The sequence below is a fragment of the Lepidochelys kempii genome, chromosome 19 (genome assembly GCF_965140285.1).
Source record: "Lepidochelys kempii isolate rLepKem1 chromosome 19, rLepKem1.hap1, whole genome shotgun sequence".
NCBI lineage: Eukaryota > Metazoa > Chordata > Testudines > Cheloniidae > Lepidochelys > Lepidochelys kempii.
In genome coordinates, this window is record NC_136398.1 from 15,961,110 (window position 1) to 15,979,379 (window position 18,270).

General features: G+C 45.9%; 1 protein-coding gene across 2 annotated transcripts in view; it reads left to right on the forward strand.

Annotated features, from left to right (window-relative positions):
- Positions 1–2,707: 2,707 nt before the first annotated feature.
- Positions 2,708–18,270, forward strand: part of SERINC2 (serine incorporator 2) — a 31,208-nt gene continuing 15,645 nt past the window's right edge. The window contains exons 1-2 of one of the 2 annotated variants that reach the window (XM_073317595.2): positions 2,716–2,868; positions 7,294–7,457. In XM_073317595.2, the coding sequence (XP_073173696.1) occupies positions 7,407–7,457 (51 nt within the window). In that variant the 5' untranslated portion in view covers positions 2,716–2,868; positions 7,294–7,406. Of the gene's footprint in view, positions 2,869–7,293; positions 7,458–18,270 lie in introns of both variants that reach the window. The other variant, XM_073317597.1, reaches the window with a different exon arrangement.

Genomic DNA, 18,270 nt, shown 5'->3' on the forward strand with positions numbered 1-18,270 from the left:
TTTAAATGGAAACCTTTCAAGCCCTTGTACTGGGTAAGAGGGGCAGATAGAAGCTGAGGCCAAGAATTTAAAAGATGAGTGTCTAAAGTTTGCCTGTATAGTCTATAATCGGGTGAATAAAATGCTTTGTTCACAAAACAAATAATGAACATCGCTCTGAAGGTCAGTTGCTGACATAGCAACAATCAAACCTATTTGATGTCTGGAAGTCTGAACAAGAGAATAGAAATAAAAAGCTTCAGAATTTGCAGTTTAGTTTATGCTCAGGCTTATGCAGAACATAACCAAAGAGATGCTGTATCTGTATGTGTGTGCATTATTTACAGATTTCTAGTGTAATAGCGACTAGGGTGAGACCTTCACGGTGGACTGATTATCCCACAGCTGACTAATAACACCTAGCTCTTATACTGTACTTTTTATCCATAGATCTCAAAGCGCTTTACAAAGGACATCAGTATCATTTGCGCCATTTCACAGATGGGAAAACGAAAGCACAGGGTGGGGACATGACTTCCCAAAGTCACCCAGCAGGTGGCGTTTCTTCTGCTTCATCAGGTGCTGGCCACTGTTGGAGAGAAGATGCTGAACTAAATGGACCTCAGGTCTTATCCATTCTGGAAATGCCTATGAAAAATCCACAGGTCCCTGAGGTTTCACAGGGTGCCCATTTTACATGCTGGTTCTCCACATTCCTCATCCAGTCCCCCAGTTTTGGATGTTTCATTGCATTCCTCGTCTGTTTGGCAGGCTGTTCTCCTGGGCTGTAGCCATTCATGGAGGAGAGCTGTTCATTGATAGTTTTTCACTGATTTTTTTTTTCAGCTGCAGAGGCCACATGAAAACCCATACTTCTGTGGTTAAAGCTGTTTAGTTACATTGGGACACATCGTGGCCACATTTGGATATCTAAGAAATTAATTCTACTGTACAGGGAGATGGGGAAACCATCTTCCTAGAGTACATTGTTCCCCAGCGATCTCATTTCTTTAGGGCTCTGCCTGTTCTTACCTTGGGAGAAGTTTTCCATGGATCAGTCATACAACCAACTCTTACAGGGTTTCCCCATCCTAGAGTTTCTCCATGTACTTTCATTGCTTTCCTAGGAGTATGGAGGAGAATGTGGAAATCTGCATTTGACTGGGTCACATAACAACCTCATCATCATACTAACTGTTACCCCTTTTTGATTGGAACAGTTTGCCAATTTTGGAGGCCCTGCGAGTTGTTTCCATTAGGAGGAGAAATGGACGATATGAATCAGGTATTTCTCTGATGCAATCTTGTTTATTTACAAAGAATGTGCAAAGACCTGCTTTCCTGAGCACAGTAGGAATTAAACAGAAGATGGTTTCCTTGTTCAGAGTTCCACACCTCTTTTCAGCTAGCACTCAGCCCCAAAGCTTTCTCTCTAGGTTTTTTTTATGAGCCATGCTCCCAGCACTTGTTCCGTTTATTCCTTAGCATTCTGCTCCTTCTCGGTGTCTGTTTCTGTGTTGCTTCTTGCTGCTTCTCTTTCTTTCTCTCACACACAGACACACTGCTCCAATCCAATCACTCCCCTGCCCCAGCGTTTGTTAGCAGATCACAGTGGAACCCCCTTGGGCTGCCTAGCTCGGCTCCTAGTCTAGCCTTGCACATGGCTTTGTTTTGGGCAGGGGCCCCTATTATTTCAGTTACCTATTCCATGAACAAATTCAATTGCTTCTTACATTTATTCTGGATGAAAGGCAGCTCTTCCGCCCACTGGCTCCAATGAGTTTTAACCCCACTCATAACACACCAGTACTTAAGACTGACATAGTCCTAAACACCTTAACAGCAGCACTTCATAAACATTAACCAGTTAAGCCTTATAACACCTCTCTGAGGTATTTTCCCCATTGTACTCATGGGTAAAATGGGGAAGCTGAGGCTCGGGAGAGCTTTAGGCTAGATTTTAAGGAACTGAGCTGTTTATTAGTGGAAGCAATTTTGGTTACCTACATTATCAACATCTCTGCCTGGGGGCGCTCAGGGTATGTCTACACTGCAATAAAACACAGGTGGCTGGCCTGGGCTAGCTGACTTGGGCTCCCGGGACTCTGGCTCCAGGGCTACAAAATCACAGTGTCTATGGCTGGGCTTGGACTGGAGCCTGGGTGCTGAGACCCCATGAGCAGGGAGCATCCTCTACACTGTATTTTTACACCTCTGCAGCCTGGCCCTGAGTCAGGTGACCCAGGCCAGCTGTAGGTGTTTTACTGCAGGGTGGAGGTTCCCTCATGCACCTAGGTGTGCCAGAGCCCAGCGTGACTATCCCGCTTTATCCTGCTGTAACTAAAGCGGAGTAGACGTGGGCTGTAAGTGAGCGAGGCCGTGTGTGCCCAGGACTCACAGCCAGGGTTGAACGGGGATCCTGCCCTTTGATTAGCCCCGGCCCCCCTGCCATCACGGACTCCTTTGCTGCCACATGCAAAATGCACCATCCCGGGGGGATGCTGAGGGGAGCCCTGGCCAGCTCGGAGGGGGAGCGGGGCATTGCACGCCCCAGGCTCTGGCACAGAGCGGGCTGGTCTCTGGAGGCTGCAGGCACCCAGGGGCCGGGGAATGTGGCCGCCCTTCGCCTCCAGCGGGTGCGTGGCCAGCGGCCAGCCCAGGGACCCCGCGCCAGCCCCGCCCGGCCCATGCGTGACTCAGGCCGGCGGGCCAGGTGCTGGGCGGGCGGGGCCCGGCGGAACGAGCCGAGCGCAGGGGCGGAAGGGGCCGGAGAGCGGCCGAGCGCCGGGAACATTGTAACCCCGGGAGCCGGCTGGAGCGGGGCTTGCTGCGCCCGGAGCGTCCTGCGCCATGGGAGCCTGCCTGGGGGTCTGCTCCCTGCTGAGCTGCGTGAGTGCCCCGCTCCGGGCAGCGCCCTCTCCGGCGTGCCCCGCCGCCCGCTCCCCTCTGCCCTTTCTCCGGGGTGCTTCTCTCGATCTGGTCTGCTCCCGCCAGCCTTCTGGGTCCCTCTTCTTCCATCCCCTTTTCGTTCTCTGTTTCCCCCGTCCCACTTTTCCTATCCCCCTCTCCCCTGCTGATTGTCTCTCTCTGCTCCTTTCTTTCCCTCCGAGTTCCCTTTGTTCCCGAGGGCGAAGATCTGCCTTTTTGCAGGGGCTCAGATTTGTTCTTCTCTTCCCCCCCTGAAATTGACTCTGTCCCGCTAAGCCTTGTTACCTGCGCCTCGCTGGCTGTAACCCTCTCTTGAGTTGCTTTTTGTTCTCTGTTGAAATATAAAGAGTCATCTGGAAGTTTGATATTTTTTTTCTTTAATAAATGAATGTGTTCTCCACTTCTCTTCTAGACAAAATGCTTCAATCACTATAATTTCTTAAAGAGAACAGGAGGACTTGTGGCACCTTAGAGACTAACCAATTTCTTAGTCATCTTTCCAACCTCCGAAACCTTCAAATAAAGCCAACAGTGTAAATTAGGGGAGTGAGGTCAGAAGGAAGTCCATGTATCACCATATGTTGTGCAACATAAAAACTTGTGTGGGAGCTTTTTTGTATCTCTAAATATTTCTAAAGTGTCTAAAATATTTATTGCAAAACTTGATCATGGTATTTAATTTCCTGTCTACAAATTCTTTGCAAATTTTGGATTCTCCCAATCTCCCTAAACTTAAAAGCCGGAGTGTATAAAATAATACAGAACTGTGTATGGCTTATTGTTAAAGTGACTAGTTAGTTGTTACTCAAAGCTTGCACATAGATATACACACACATACGCACACTTGGTTTTAAAATGAGAGAGGACTGTATAGCCAGTTAGAGTAATTTGCATGAAATTTGTTTCTTGTTCTTTCAAAGCCAGAAACTGCTTGTGTTTGTGGCATGCATCTTTTGTGACTGTTTGAGACAAACCTCAAGGAAGTTCTTTATCAAGAAAGACTGTGTGGTTTTATGGCTTAAAGCAGCAGTGTAATGTTTTTACATGTTGACATTTTAAAACAAAATTGCAGATTTTGTTAAGGCAAATAAAACCATGAGGTGTAAGGAGGCAGGACCCAATCCTGCGAACACAAGAATGAGTACTCCCAATGGGACAACTCTCATGACCTCGGGTTTGCAGGATCAGACTCGAAATTGGTAAATGTGGCACTAGCATAAATTCTTCACAACAGAAAGTAAAGAACTCTTAAAAGGTAAAACACCCTTCCACTTCTCAGATAGCCAAAAAGAATCCCCTAACCCAGTGGTTCCCAACGCGGACCAATGCCATGGCGCCCACCAGGGCATTTTTGTGCGCCCACAGGACACCACGCCGTGGAAATGCCACCGCCAAGCGTGGCCACCGGAGAACCGCCCACCGAAATGCTGCCGAGAATATGCTATTCCCACAGAAAGGTTGGGGACCGCTGCCCTAAACATTACTAGTTTTTTTTCTTTAATGTAGGTATTTTAGTTAGATCAAGCTAAAATAAGTAATGTTTGTCTATTAAATACCAGGGCTTTATCAGTTTTTAGTTTTCTTTCAAACTGTGCCATGTGTAATTTTAATGTGTGGGAGGGTCTTCTAGACTTTTGGGGTAATGTTTGGGAGTTTTCTTTAGCAACACTGTCATCTGATCCAGGCTTTCAGTGGCGTGTCCTATCTTCCTAGTCAAATGTTTCCAGTGCTTCAGACCTGTCTATGATAGGCACAGTAGTAGGGTGAAAATGCTTAGGAGCTTGAAAACACACACACTATATATATATATATATATATATATGTACAAATGTGCTCTGAATCTTCTTTCTCATCTGAAGAAGTGTTTTTTTACCCATGAAAGCTTATGCCCAAATAAATCTGTTAGTCTTTAAGGTGCCACCAGAATCCTTGTTGTTTTTGTGGATACAGACTAACACGGCTACCCCCCCTCCCCCGATACCTCTTTCTCATTGAATCACACGTGCTTTTGCAATCAACTCACACCCTCCTTGTGTGTGAAAGCACCAAGATATTATTAAAGGGACCTACCCAAGATGGAAGTTTAAACACCAGTTTGTTTTCCTCTAAACACACCTCTATGTGATTACCTGTTGGAAGGAGGCCAATGTAAATTAACTTCAGAACAGGATCACCAGGGCCTACTTGTAGCCGCCAGGCCTAGTAATTATTGCAACACAACTGAGAGTCGTATCAGGTGGCCGATACTGGCTGGAACTGAGATGGTTTCACAACCTGACAAAATGCTCCAAAGGCAGTTGCAACAAGTGGCCTGCAGCCTCCTGCGTTAGGGTGTTTAAAGCTCAGTTTGTATGATTGTGAACAATGTTTGGAGGCCTCAGGTAGGAAATGTATTGCAGACTCTAGCTGAACGTTCTGTGTGCACGTATGTAAGTGCCAGATAATCAGTCTGTGGTCTGAGAGCATGTGCTGGCAGTTTGCAACCCCCGTTCTGGTTTTCTCCCCCAAAAGCCAGAGGGTCATTCTGGGGGCAGCCTGGAGGCTGGGATTGTGGTCACTGTGGCAGATCCGCAGGTAGCAGAAATGGTTGTATTTCCATTGACGTCAGTGGCGCTGTGGCGGTTGACACCAGCTGAGGATCTGTTCTTTTATGGTTACGCATGCGGGCCCCTCACCAAGTGACAGGAACGATGCAACCTCCCTGGCACAGATTATTTGTGCTGCTGGTGGAAATAATCCATGTGGAGGCTGATCCTCTTACCAGCCGGGATCTAGTTCTGTACTATGGTATGTGAGCACATAGCTGTGAGCCTATTTTTACACAGTGCACCAGAATTTGGCCCCCAGTGTCAGGTTCCGTAATATGACAAAACACATTAGCTGCTCAGTTTCATTTTTGTCTTAAAGCAACCCTTCCTCCCAGTCTTCTGGAGGATGCACTGGTGAGGGGGGAGAGATGTGTGTAATGAGTGGGTTCAGCAGGCTTAGGTGAAGTGGTTATGGCCAAGCTTCTTCTGTCTAGAAAGTTTTTAAATTGCAAGCACATGTGAGAATGGAACTGGATAAGTCCCTGGAGGATAGGTCCATCAGTGGCTAGTAGCCAGGATGGGCAGGGGTGCAACCCCATGCTCTGAGTGTTGCTAGCCTCTGTTTGTCAGAAGCTGGGGGTGGATGACAGGGGATGAATCACTTGATGATTGCCTGTTCCGTTCATTCCCTCTGAAGCATCTGGCCATTTTTGGAAGACAGGATACTGGACGAGATGGACCATTGGTCTGACCCAGTATGGCCATTCTTATGTTCTCTCTTAAAGTGCAGTAGCCTGCTCTGTGAACGAGGAAAGGTATGGTAAGATATCAAAGAGACCACAGTGCCCAAGGATTCAGTATTACACTGGAGATTAATGATATTTAATACAAAAAAACTGTTAATGCAACACTATAAAGCAGTGGCTCTCAACCTTTCCAGACTACTGCACCCCTTTCAGGAGTCTGATTTATCTTGTCTACCCCCAAGTTTCATCTCATTTAAAAACTACTTGCTTACAAAATTAGACATAAAAATACAAGTGTCACAGCACACTCGCATTGAAAAATTGCTGAGTTTCTCATTTTTACCCTATAATTGCAAAATAAACCAATTGGAATATAAATATTGTACTTACATTTCAGTGTATAGTAGATAGAGCAGTATAAACAAGTCATTGTCTGCATGAAATTTTAGTTTGTACTGACTTTGCTAGTGCTTTTTATGTAGCCTGTTTTAAAACTAGGTAAAATTCTAGATGAGTTGATGTACCCCCTGGAAGACCTCTGCATTCTCCTACGGGTACACGTACCCCTAGTTGAGAACCACTGCTATAGAGCACCCAGAATTTAACCAATAGGTAATGAATAGTCATGACAGAGAATTTAAAATTAGACTCTCTACTCAGTATATGCAAAGTTCTGGTATACTCAACCACTGTAATATTGTTTACATTCTTGTAGATGTTAAATGTTATGCCTTTGCCAACCACATTATAATTATTTTGCAGGTCACTTTTTAAATTCAGAATGAGAACTATAACTTGAGTTTCCTGACTTTTGTGCCTGTTGATTCTTGGCAGTAATGCTGCACTTTTGGGGGAGATGGGTAATTTAATTTCTTAAGGGTTTTAAAAAGGAAGAACATGAGTGGCCACTGAAATAAATGTTTATAGATCACAGCATACTTTGGTCTGTAAGGAAAGTAATGTCTGGCACATGTGTCACATGTTAACTTCCTTTATGCAACTTCTTTAAATAACTTTTCTTTTTCAAGCTTAGTAGATCACACATTCCGTAGCGAGAAGACGGTGAATAACGTTTTTGACCGAAAAATCACTGTTTCTGGGCTATCCAACAGGAAGAAACAGCTGCATAAACTTTCAGCCCAGAAGTTTTGTTTGAAACTGGTCCGCTGGAAACGGGAACGAAAGTACAGTCTCGGCTGTGAATGTAGCTTTGCTGTCAGGACTGATGTCTCCCAGGCGTATGATGGTAGCATTGCCCTGCAGTCTGGTGCTGATAGTAAGCTGCACAGCACTCTTAACTGTTCCATTCTCAGGCGATGTCTTCCCTACTAAAGAGTCTGTCGCTGTGGGATAACTTAACTGGTGTTGGCTATCCTGCTATAAAATCCTAAGTGGAAGCTACACACCTGTAGTGCCTTCCACGAGGTCAGCCCTGTACCTGGCCCGCAGATGACCTCACCTGCCTCACAGGAAGTCTCCACTAGGTTTTTACAATGGGGTCGCTAACATAGTGAAGATGAAACATTGGAGTCTGATCTGGCTGGACTTCAGTTGGGCTACTTGTGTCAGTAAAGTGAGCAGGACTTGGGCCTTTGTCTTGAAAGAGTCTCTCTCTCTGAAGCTGCTCAGCATGCCACAGCCTGTTCATATTGTAGGTGTCTGTGACTCCCTTTCCCCCTCACGGAATAACTTTCTAGCTAGATTTCAGAGTAACAGCCGTGTTAGTCTGTATTCACAAAAAGAAAAGGAGTACTTGTGGCACCTTAGAGACTAACCAATTTATTTGAGCATGAGCTTTCGTGAGCTACAGCTCACTTCTGAAGTGAGCTGTAGCTCACGAAAGCTCATGCTCAAATAAATTGGTTAGTTTCTAAGGTGCCACAAATACTCCTTTTCTTTTTTCTAGCTAGAGACATTCCCCCGCCACCAAGTTTGCTCTGGGGGCAGTCTGCTGAAATGAAGCCAGCTGTATTTATTTTGCTACTTCTGCCCTGCTAGTGTGAGGGAAGTGAGCTAAACCCAGAGGTAAAACTCGACTGGGTAGAGATTCTATTTTAAAATAACAAATCTCTAGACGCCCTGGCTTTAACGCCTTTAAAGTCTCCGTCTGCTCTCAGATGATACACAAAGCTGAGTGACTTTGCAGGTGGGTTCACTTAAGAAACAATTTATTCAGCTGCTGCTCTCTCTGGAGCTGAACCACTAAATTCTGACACTTGTACCAACTGGCTTATACTTAATTGGATCCTCCTTCACCCCTGTATAAAATCTGCTTGACTTCACCAGCACCTCACCCCCCCAGTAGTTCACACCATGCAGGGTCGGCATATACGAGATTATAGGATCTTTTTGCATTTCTCCATAGATGTGCTGGTACATGGATTTTAAAGACAGACTGGTAACATGTTTGAAAAACGTTTTTCACATTAAACCTGAAGACTAATTGGTGCATTGTTAGGCTCCATTACTTAGTTAGAACTCTTGGGCATAAGCTGTGTGGTGGTGTTTCCTGGTCCCCTTGAAACATTTCTGAAGAAGAGTTCTTGGCAGGTTTTGAGCATGTGCTATGACATATGCTCCTGGAAAATCCTGTGTATTTTTGCCTCTCTATTAGAATCATAGAATATCAGGGTTGGACGGGACCCCAGAAGGTCATCTAGTCCAACCCCCTGCTCAAAGCAGGACCGATCCCCAATTAAATCATCCCAGCCAGGGCTTTGTCAAGCCTGACCTTAAAAACCTCTAAGGAGGAAGATTCCACCACCTCCCTAGGTAACCCATTCCAGTGCTTCACCACCCTCCTAGTGAAAAAGCTTTTCCTAATATCCAACCTAAACCTCCCCCGCTGCAACTTGAGACCATTACTCCTTGTTCTGTCGTCTGCTACCACTGAGAACAGTCGAGAGCCATCCTCTTTGGAACCCCCTTTCAGGTAGTTGAAAGCAGCTATCAAATCCCCCCTCATTCTTCTCTTCCGCAGACTAAACAATCCCAGTTCCCTCAGCCTCTCCTCATAAATCATGTGCTCCAGCCCCCTACTCATTTTTGTTGCCCTCCGCTGGACGTTTTCCAATTTTTCCACATCCTTCTTGTAGTGTGGGGCCCAAAACTGGACACAGTACTCCAGTTGTTTTTAACACTCTCCAAAAATATTGTGGATGTATTTTTTTCCCTTGAGGATAACAGAAATGTAGTGAGGAACTCAAAACAGCTGTATTTAATTTTTTAATTAGCATTTGCTCCCAGTATACTTCCTTTGGAATCAATAACAATCTATACGTTTAACATCCTGCTGCCCAGGCACGTCCGAAACTGCTTATGGCCCCAACCAAGCAAAGCACTGATGTGCATGCTTAACTTTGGTCTTGCACTCTTGTGATTGTTTTGGTTAGTGTGAAGCCCCAGATGCTTGAAAAGTCACTGCATGAGAACCCCAACTGTCTTTTAAAAATGAAAAGTAAGTATCTAGCTCTCATAGTTGTGGAGAAAAGCCTGAAAATGTGAATCAAGTGTGCCCTAAAGGCTCAGACAGCAAAAACAATAAAGATCTCATATTTTTTTAGGCCCTACACTTTAAAAACAAACAAACAAACAAAAAAATAAATCTTAGGATTGAAATGCACAGGACTATTTGTGCTTAAGGATAAGCATGTGCTTAAGTACACTGCTGGATCAGGGCCTACATTAGTCAGTAGCAATAAATCAGAAAATACCCAAGGAAATTACTAAGAAGTTAAATAGAGAAGCATTGCTTTGTTTGAAATACTTTCTTGCATAAACTGCAAGTTTTCCGATGTTTGCATTATCAAAACCAAACAATAGCTGTTTAAAAATTGGAAGCAATTGACAATGCCCTCCCTCTCCCAGCAAACATTAATTTGCATCTTTCTCCCACACAAATGATCCCAACAGAGCTGAACTGAACATGTCTTCTGTATGTTCGGGGTAGCGATGCTGTCATTTCCAGGGAGTGGCATTTCGCTAATGTGAGCTCCTTGTCACTGGCTTGTTAGAGGGATCAGATCAAAAATATTGTAGGCTCAAGATGAACTCTGGCCTTACATGTTCCAAATTGACTAACAATTATTTGTGCCCAACTTGACACCTTAAGGAGATCTCATTTTCAGAAACCGTTGAGCACTTGCCCCTTCTAAGGTGTCTTGTGTCTGGCACTCAAAACCCCTGTTCTTTTGAGAATTGAGGCCTTTGTGTGTCTAAGTAAGTAAATTCTCAGTGAGCAGGTGGACTATATGGTCAAGAGTCATAAGATCTCTGGCAATATTAGATGATTCTCTAATTTGATGTTTGCATAATTTTTAATTCAGGTGACCTGTGAAGTGGGGCAAAAGTGGGTTTAGTCCATTTTTGCTTTTTAATTAGATACACAAAAAAGTCTGAAAATAGTTTTTTTCCCCTTTCTCTTGTGGGTGTGGGTGGTTCTGTTTGGTTGTTATGTTAGAAATTCAGATGGTGTCAATCCTGTTTTTCCTGTTACTCTGTAAATGCCTGGGGGATCAGTAGCATTATTATGTCACAAATGCCCTGGAAGTGAAACTGTAGCCACTTCTGTACATCATAAAAAAAACAAACAAACAAACAAGCCCTAATCTTTCCATATTAGGTTGTCCTTATTGGTGGAACTGTTGATCCTTATTGATGTATGGTCTGGCTATTGTCCGACTCGTGGACATAGCAAGGCTATTTGCTTTGTTACTGCTCCAGGGCCTTGCTTTAGCAGCATAAGATGGTGTTACGTTCTGTGCAGAGAAGTGTTGGGAGGGTGTTACCAGCAGCAGTTATGTTGTAATTCAGTTTCACTAATTCTAACATACTGGTTTCCTGGCTATTTTTATCCCCAAATATGGATGTAACATCACTTGGATGTGTCATGCAATCCCCGAGTACGGTTGTACTGTGCCCGTATCACACAGCAGGAGCAGGACATGTCCACTAGGGTGAAGGGTGGAAAATAGTTTCTCTTCTAGCCCCTTGTTTTCAGATACTCATAATTCTCCAAAACATACAGTTTTAGGACTGAAATTTTCCGTGGCTGATCTCTGACCATAGAATCATAGAATCTCAGGGTTGGAAGGGACCTCAGGAGGTCATCTAGTCCAACCCCCTGCTCAAAGCAGGACCAATCCCCAATTAAATCATCCCAGCCAGGGCTTTGTCAAGCCTGACCTTAAAAACTTCTAAGGAAGGAGATTCTACCACCTCCCTAGGTAACGCATTCCAGTGTTTCACCACCCTCCTAGTGAAAAAGTTTTTCCTAATATCCAACCTAAACCTCCCCCACTGCAACTTGAGACCATTACTCCTTGTCCTGTCCTCTTCTACCACTGAGAATAGTCTAGAACCATCCTCTCTGGAACCACCTCTCAGGTAGTTGAAAGCAGCTATCAAATCCCCCCTCATTCTTCTCTTCTGCAGACTAAACAATCCCAGTTCCCTCAGCCTCTCCTCATAAGTCATGTGTTCCAGACCCCTAATCATTTTTGTTGCCCTTCGCTGGACTCTCTCCAATTTATCCACATCCTTCTTGTAGTGTGGGGCCCAAAACTGGACACAGTACTCCCAGATGAGGCCTCACCAATGTCGAATAGAGGAGAACGATCACGTCCCTCAATCTGCTCGTTATGCCCCTACTTATACATCCCAAAATGACATTGGCCTTCTTGGCAGCAAGGGCACACTGCTGACTCATATCCAGCTTCTCATCCACTGTCACCCCTAGGTCCTTTTCTGCAGAACTGCTGCCTAGCCATTAGGTCCCTAGTCTGTAGCTGTGCATTGGGTTCTTCCGTCCTAAGTGCAGGACCCTGCACTTATCCTTATTGAACCTCATCAGATTTCTTTTGGCCCAATCCTTCAATTTGTCTAGGTCCCTCTGTATCCTATCCCTGCCCTCCAGCGTATCTACCACTCCTCCCAGTTTAGTATCATCCGCAAATTTGCCGAGAGTGCAATCCACACCATCCTCCAGATCATTTATGAAGATATTGAACAAAACCGGCCCCAGGACCGACCCCTGGGGCACTCCACTTGACACCGGCTGCCAACTAGACATGAAGCCATTGATCACTACCCGTTGAGACCGACAATCTAGCCAACTTTCTACCCACCTTATAGTGCATTCAGCCAGCCCATACTTCTTTAACTTGCTGACCAAAGGAGAGTGAGATTGTTTTGAAGCAGAAAATGGGAGAAACAATATTTGTGTTACTGCCTTTAAAAAAAAAAATCACAACTTTTGTTTTTACCCATTTAAACTATAGGAAAACTGTATGAAATTTTAAAATTGAAATTTGGCCTGGAAACAGTGAGAATTAGCATGGTCCAGTGGACTGAGTCTATTCCTAGTTCTCTCACTTGGGCAAACCACTTAATCTCTCTGTGTCTCAATTTCCTAATCTGTAAAAGGGTTGGTACTCAGCTTTTTTTGAGCTCTGTGGATGACAAGCGCTGGATAAGAGCCAGCTGTTAGTATTAGAGTATGATCTTGATTTGGAAAAAAGTTTTGATTTGCCAAAGTTATGGGCACTGGGCAAATCATGTATGAAGTTATACATGGGAGAGATTTTCCTTAGCAATTTAGCTCGTGTACACTGCCATGTTTTGGTCTCTGCGCTGGGACAGAATTTGACAACCTTAAACACCCTTAAGCTCAAAATTACAGCAGTGACTTTTCATTCCTCATACTTGTCTTAATGTTCAGCTCTTGATTAAAAGACAAGGTCATTTTTTTTGATTCCCTTGCTTCTTCCAGAAGTTTTGAGCATGTGTCAGTCAACTAAGGGTGGTATCTTTCTCCTCCATGGTAACTTAACCTTTTCTTCATGGACGTGCTGTCCTAACAAGGACCTACTGCTTGTGTTAGCTTCCTTCCAGATGGGGTAGTGATCGCTGCTTAGGGAGTCATAGATAACAGAAACTAATGCTTTCTATTTTTTTATTTTGCTTTTTTCTTAAATCCTCTTGTTATTTCTCCTGCTTTAAAAAACAAACCCTTCGAACGTTCCATACAAATGAGCCACATTCAGAGAGCAATCAAGTTGCACAATGCAGGATTGAAAAAGCCAGGAAGTCAGAAAGTTAGAGTAAGACGAACACGCAACTTTAGCTCTTCCCCCTTGTGCGCGTGCAGGGTCACGCTGCCTACTTTAATACAGTACTGACCGTTTTTGCCTAAAAATGTGCAATTTAGTACCCTTTTAACTCCTGACCAAGTGAAAAGTCTCTAAGGGGCCACACGTCCTCCTTTTCTTTTTGCGGAGACAGACGAACCCGGCGGCGGCTCTGAAACCTGCCACTGACCAAGTGAAGTGAGGCCTCAGTATCAGCTCCGGGAGGCATTTCTTGTCTGTAACGTGATTACTCTTGGACACCACTCGGACCAGTCCAAAGTTTCAGGCACCAATAGGCAGAACCCTGTTGATTTGGGTGAATATTGGGAAAGCCACTTCTGCATAATGAGAAGTTTAAAACTAGGCAGGTAAATCGTGGCTGTAATATGAAAGGTTGGGTAACGGAGCCCAGCTGAGGTAAACACATGTAAGCGGGGGAACAGGCCCGCTATTGTGGGGAACTTTCCTGGCTTCTGCACTACCCCGGTGAAGTGGGCTAGCGAAAGGATCCGAGTCCTCGCTCCCACTTCCTTTATCCAGTGGCCTCCCTGCCCTTGAGGACTCCCCTTCCACTCTCCTGCCTGGCAGAGTCCTCGCAACCCCAACAAGGACGGGCCCAGGATTCCCGGGGGGCTCGACCCCCAACCCTGCTGCGGTCACCTAGGACAGGGGCTAGGGTGTCCCCACTCCGGGGTACTCTCTCTGCACTGGGCACTTCTCTGACCCACTGACCATTACATACAAGTTAAAGCAAATGAAAGTTATTTAATCAACAATTAATTTTTTTTAAAAAAAAGGGAAAATGGGAAAGGTTGAAGGAAACACATCACCCTGCTCTGTGGCAGGGAATGTCACAAACAGTGTCTCTGGAGTGTCAGGGCAGTTCACAATCTGTTCCTTGTAAGTCCCAGGCCTCCTGCTCAGGCCCTGGCCGTGCTGCAGGGCTGCTGTAGGTTGGACACTTGCTCTGGCGGTGGCTACAGGCTCTAGGTGGCAGGGCCCTTCTTCCCAGCTTTGCCCCCGCCCGCTCAGGGTTACCAGTCCCCCTCCGAGTCTGGCCTGCAGAGCCTCCTGGCTGAGGGGTCTCCCTGTGCTGGGCCTACTGCCCAGGGTCCCCCTCGCTCTCCCCAGCTGCTCACCGCACCCAGCTCCAGACGGCTCCAGCCCCAGCTACACCACTCGGTCTCTGCCCTGCTGCTGCTGCTCTGCCTCCAGCTCCCTGGGCTGCTTCTCTGGCCCCTCTGGCTCTGGTTGCTGCAGCTCTGCTCCCAGGACAGGTCTGCTCTGCAGGCTGCTTCCGTGACTCTGCTCCCAGCACTGACCTGCTTCCTGGGCTGCTTTTCTGGCCCCTCTAGCTCTGGTTGCTGCAGCTCTGCTCCCAGGGCAAGTCTGCTCTCTCTGGGCTGTGCCTCTGGCTTTGGGGCTGCAGCTCTGCTCCCAGGACAGGGTCTGCTCTCTCTGGGCTGCTTTTCTGGTCCCTCGGGATCTGGCCCAGCTCTGCTCCCCAGCACAGCTCGGGCCCTTGCTTTCTCCTTAGCTCGGCCCCACTCTGTCTGACCCAGGCAATTCCAGCTCACACAGAGGACGGGACCTCCCTGGCCTCCTGACTCCCTGATTAGCCTGCCCGCCCTGTCATTCAGGCTGACCTGGAGCATTGGCCTCTCCCCATTGTTCCTGGGGGCTGTCAGTCTCAGGGTCCTGATTCCCCATCGACCTTCCCCCTTTTAGTACTGGGAGCTAGCAACAGTCCTCTTACGCACAGAAGCGTGCGACTCTGCAAAGAAACTCCAAAGAAGAGAACTTCCTTTCCCAGCCTCTGTCAAGCAGCAGTCAGTCTGTCATGCTAGGGGTTTTACGGGTTCACTTTTCGCCCCACAAAAATGCTAAAATTTAAATCCACTTTCAATTCCTGTAACATTCCCCCCCATGACTTAACTTCAAATGCTCTTTTTTCCTTTATGCAGCTTGTCATATGACATATACACACTCCTCTCCAGGAGGCCTCTTCAGTTGTGTAACCTGAACAAGACAGTATTTCCACCTCCCATATTACACTAGAGGCTGTCACGCTGTCTGGAGTGGCTCATGACTCTGAGTGCCTACCACAGGGCAGACACCCCAAATCAGTAGTGTTGTCAGGGTTCCCTCCCACTCTGAACTCTGGGGTACAGATGTGGGGACCCTCATGAAAGACCCCCTAAGCTTATATTCCACCAGTTTAGGTTTAAAACTTCCCCAAGGCACAAATTTCTTCCCTTGTCCTTGGACGGTATTGCTGCCACCACCAAGTGATTTAAACAAACATGCAAGGAGGGGCCACTTGGAGCCCTATCCCCCCCCCCAAAATATCCCCCCAAGCCCCTTCACCCCATTTACTGGAGAGACTTGAGAATAATATACCAACCAAATAGGTTAACAAGGTGAGCACAGACCAGACCCTTGGGTTTTTAGGACACTAAAAACCAATCAGGTTCTTAAAAGAAGAACTTTGTTATAAAAAAAAAAATAAAGTAAAAGAAGCACCTCTGTAAAATCAGGATGGAAGGTAATTTTTTATAGGCTAATAAAAAGATTTAAAACACAGAGGATTCCCCTCTAGGCTCAAGTTCAAAGTTACAAAACAGAAATAAGGCATAGGGAAAATTCACAAGCTAAAACAAAAGAGAATCTAATGCATTTCCTTGCTATTACTTACAATTTCTGTAAGTTTAGATGTATCGTTTCAGTAGGAGCTGAATTACCTGCTTGGTCTCTCTCTTTGTCTCAAGAGGGAACACACAGAGAGCCCAAACAAAACCTCCCCCACCCCCCCAGATTTGAAAGTATCTTCTTTCCCCATTGGTCCTTTTGGTCAGGTGCCAACTAGGTTAATGGAACTGATTAACCTCTTACAGGTAAAGGAGGGATTTTATGCTACCCTTAGCTGTATGTTTATGACAGGTGTGTTCTGGAATTAGATTTCACCAAGCCGGTAACAAATGTGATTTCCTGGATTACCATAACCGTCTTACCATGGAGTCACAGACATTCCCCTTAGACTCTCCTGTCTATCTTGTCACCAATACAAACTGGATTTAGTGATAAATGTTCACTTACCCAAAAAAACACATCAGGTTCAGGTTGCTTCCGGTCCCAAGAGACCAGTCATTTACCCCCAGATGAGTTGGTGCCCTGGATCTTACCCCAAAGACAACGCCTGTAGCCAATCCTGTAATAAACTACCTAAACGTTTATTAACTAGGAAAAAGGAATAGGAGAGTTATTTACAGGTTAAAACAAGCAAACATACACAAACCAATGAGTTACCAGCTAAATCCTAAGAGTGATAGAGTTGTAGTGATCTGTCCATTCAAAGTGTCTTTCAGGGCAGGCCAAGGAATGAGACCCTGGAGATCTTTGGTTTCAGTTTAGAGCCTCTAGCCCTTTAGAGTTTAAACAGCCAAAAAGATGGAAAATTTTCCTGTGGCTTTGTTTTTATTTTCTTCATTCAGCTTCCAAGCTGACAGAAGGAGCTTCCTTGCAGGTAGCATTTCCCAAGTGCAATAGGGCCATGAACCAACCGATCATTCTTTATGGGCTGTTTGATATCGAGAGCCCTTCTGGGTGGACAGGGTGATGATTCCAGAGCCTGAGTTCACAAATTCAGGGCAAACATTTTTTAAAGTTATGAACCAAAACGTATGTGTTTTCTTATAGCCTGGAATCCAGACGTTACGAGGGAGATAAACACAGGCAGCAGTTGACAAGCATTTCACAGAGTCTAAACACTGAATACATTCCTAGGAAACTAATACCTACTTTGAGCAAAACTAACATACAGGTGACCTGCGCTGGTCTCCAGCTACGAGGCTGTTAGTTCTTAGCGAATGCCCGTAGCCTGGGCAAGAGCTGGCATCTGGCCTGCCAGCATCACAGAGTCCTTTTCAGGTATCCTCTCAATCCAGTATTCAGACTCTGTTTGCAGTGCACGGCCCGAAGGGAGGAAGGATCCCCCTTGGCAGTGGAATGACCATGTAGCTGCTCTGCTGCCACTTCTTCAGCCTATGCTGAATTAGCTAAGCCACTGCTCTGCACTCTGGTGCCATGGTGCTGGCAGCCTGGGAATCCAGAGCAGACACGGTCTGACTAGGTGAAAGTGGAATAGGTGCAGTGGAGGCAGTATGGCCTGGTGGCTAGGGCACTGAACTGAGACTCGAGACCTGGGGTCTATTCCTGGCTCTGCCACTGGCCTGCTGTCTGATTGTGGGCAAATCACTTGACAGCTCTGTGCCTCAGTTTCCCCATCTGTAAAAAGGAGGTAACGATACTGACCTCTTTGTAAAGCACTTTAGGATCTACAGATGAGAAGAGCTAAGTAAGAGCTAGGGATAATTATCATCTATACAAGGCAAATTGCCATGCAGAAGCCCGTTATAGTTTGACCAGCCAGTGTGGTTGGAAGCAAACTGTAATAGAACTCACTAAAGCTCTGTGTCAGCACTGGCCTTTCCCCTAGGATTTCCCACTTGGGACAGCTCTCTGGGGGAGCTCTGGTGTAGCAGGCTGGGAGTCCAGTGCTGTTCACCTGTTCAGAGCAGAGTTGGACCACATGGTGGTGAAAACACTGACTGCTAGTCCACACTAGTTCTTCCATCCTCATTGCTACCACTAGTGCTCTAAGACACTCGGGGCCAGACTTTGACCTCATTCTGGTTTAATTCCTTTGATTGCAATTGAGTTATTGCAATATTTGATCAGTGTGAGACCAGCATCAGGTTCACAGGCTACAGTGCGCTAAAGGATGGTCTTGTGGTTATGATACCAGCCAGAGACTGGGGAGTTCTAGGTTCAATTCCTGGCTCTATTACAGACTTGCTATGTAACCTGGAAATCAGCTCCTCTGAGAGGAGACTTGGGGGTGGATGTTCAGCTGGACATGAGCTTCCAGTGCGATGCTGTGGCCAGAAGGGCTAATGCAATCCT